Source organism: Cornus florida, unplaced genomic scaffold (genome assembly GCF_030987335.1).
Source record: "Cornus florida cultivar Cherokee Brave unplaced genomic scaffold, ASM3098733v1 CherokeeBrave_3.0.0_Hap2_Chr01, whole genome shotgun sequence".
NCBI classification, from domain to species: domain Eukaryota; kingdom Viridiplantae; phylum Streptophyta; class Magnoliopsida; order Cornales; family Cornaceae; genus Cornus; species Cornus florida.
In genome coordinates, this window is record NW_026775571.1 from 90,091,690 (window position 1) to 90,093,714 (window position 2,025).

The window sequence follows — 2,025 nt, forward strand, 5'->3', positions numbered from 1 at the left end:
ATTCAGAACATGTTTCACAAATACCATGTATTTTCTTGGGTCCCAACCTATGTATTGAAATGTACAATTCTTTCCATGAAAATCAAACTAAACTGGTCACGATCAAAAAACCTAGACAACTATAAATACCCATCAAACAAAGAAGCCCTACATTTACTACAAACTCAAACAAAAGAACTACAAGTAGTAAAAGTACATATTTATACAAAAAAACAGCTATATATATATATATATATATATATATTCAACTCCATCAAAGAGCCATGCAACCTTTTAGATCAGCCAAATATGTATGCCATCAAATATTCAAATCTCAACCCTGCGATGTCTTCATCAATCACCGTGGCATTGACACGAAGAGTAACGTTTCCGGCCTGCTTTACGATCACTTTGTTAGGTTAAAACTTCGTCCATTTCTGGACAGCAAGAACATGAAGCCAGGTGACAAGTTGTTCCAAAAGATAGACATGGCCATTAGGGATTGTAAGATTGGGATAGCCGTGTTTTCGCCTCGTTACTGTGAGTCCCCCTTTTGTCTTCATGAGTTGTCTGTTCTCATGGAGTCCAACAAAAGGGTTATACCAGTTTTTTGTGACGTAAAACCTTCTGAGCTTAGGGTTAAGGTCGGTGAAAACTGTCCGGAGAAGGACCTGCATAAGTTTAGATGGGCCCTTGAGGAGGCCAAATACACAGTCGGACTTACATTTGACTCTTCCAAAGGGTAATTTCATTACCTCTTTTCTTCAAGAATTCTACCTTGAATGCATTATAAAATTGTGTATATATATATATATATATATATATATATATATATATTCAGACACACACACTAGTGTGTGTAATATGTTTGAATTCTTGAGCATTTCTGATCTAGGGTTATTTTGTATTCTATTGTGTTTGTAGGAATTGGTCGGATCTCCTAAGCAGTGCAACGGACGCGGTCATGAAGAACTTGACCGAGGTTGAAGAAGAGAGATTAGTCCATGATCAGGAATCAGGATATGAAAGTACTCTAATTGTTGAAGATTTGGTCAATGGCAATTAACAGAGCTTATACGTACATAAAATTATTTGATGATCGACTCAAAAGAAACGTCAAACATTGTTATTTGTTCATTTTTTTAAGCAGGTGTTGTATTGATTGAGTAGGAATTTACTGTATATATAGGGAAACAAATCAAGAATGCTACTATATATATATATATATAGCTTGCTTAACACATTTCCCCCCGGTAAATTTAGGAATTAAAGAGGAAACAAACCGCTTCTTAATGCTCTTTATGTACTGGTTTCCTGGCTCCAATAAGATTTTAATGATTATTCATATTCTTACTTCTTGAAATCTATCTATGTGCTTCCGATAATTCACTAGAAAAGCGCCCTCCTTATTTATCACTTTTTTGAATTTGTAATTACAAATTAGTTGTGCATGTGTGATTGAACAATATCAACGGTCAGTCTGAATGACCTACTCACTGATGAGTAAACATACCCTCAAAATGAATTTACTAAAGTGGTCGATCTAGTAGTATCGTAGTACTGTATGGATTCATGTTGGATGTAAACAATTTCTTGAAGGGAGTGTCAGAGTACTAATTAGGAATATATATATATATATATATATATATATATATAAATTTTTTGCAAAAATATAAAAGGCAAATTAAGACAAGGAGTACATGACATGCAAAATATATTAGTTTCACCGACTAAATGCATGCCAATGGTCGAAGCCAGGGGCGGATCAAGAAGCTTGGAGAAGCTGAACTAATTATTTTTCAAATATATATATATATATCTTCCTTTTAGAAACCATGATGCCTAACTAGATAAGATTTCTCTTCTTTCCTACACACATTATGTAACATTATTTATTTATTTATTATTTTTGCAGTAAGATTTTTATTTTGGTAATTAATTAGAATAGCATTATAGTACTAAACTAGTTGAATTTAGAGCACATGATACACTAAATTTGACCCAATATGCATATAGAATGGAACTAATTAATTTAAAAATAGAAAA

General features: G+C 33.0%; 1 protein-coding gene across 1 annotated transcript; it reads left to right on the plus strand.

Moving 5' to 3' along the window:
- The first annotated feature begins 263 nt into the window (after positions 1-263).
- Positions 264-1,045, plus strand: LOC132277168 (probable 2' cyclic ADP-D-ribose synthase BdTIR). The gene is made up of 2 exons (XM_059778929.1): positions 264-721; positions 904-1,045. Exons 1-2 carry the CDS (start codon positions 264-266, stop codon positions 1,043-1,045), a joined length of 600 nt encoding a protein of 199 aa, XP_059634912.1.
- The last annotated feature ends 980 nt before the right edge of the window (positions 1,046-2,025 follow it).

Excerpts from the sequence above, each read along its gene's own strand:
- LOC132277168 (XM_059778929.1), top strand. The coding sequence starts at position 264 with ATGCAACCTTTTAGATCAGCCAAATATGTATGCCATCAAATATTCAAA. Across the intron at positions 722-903 it reads ACATTTGACTCTTCCAAAGG|GAATTGGTCGGATCTCCTAA; the intron begins GTAATTTCATTA and ends TTGTGTTTGTAG.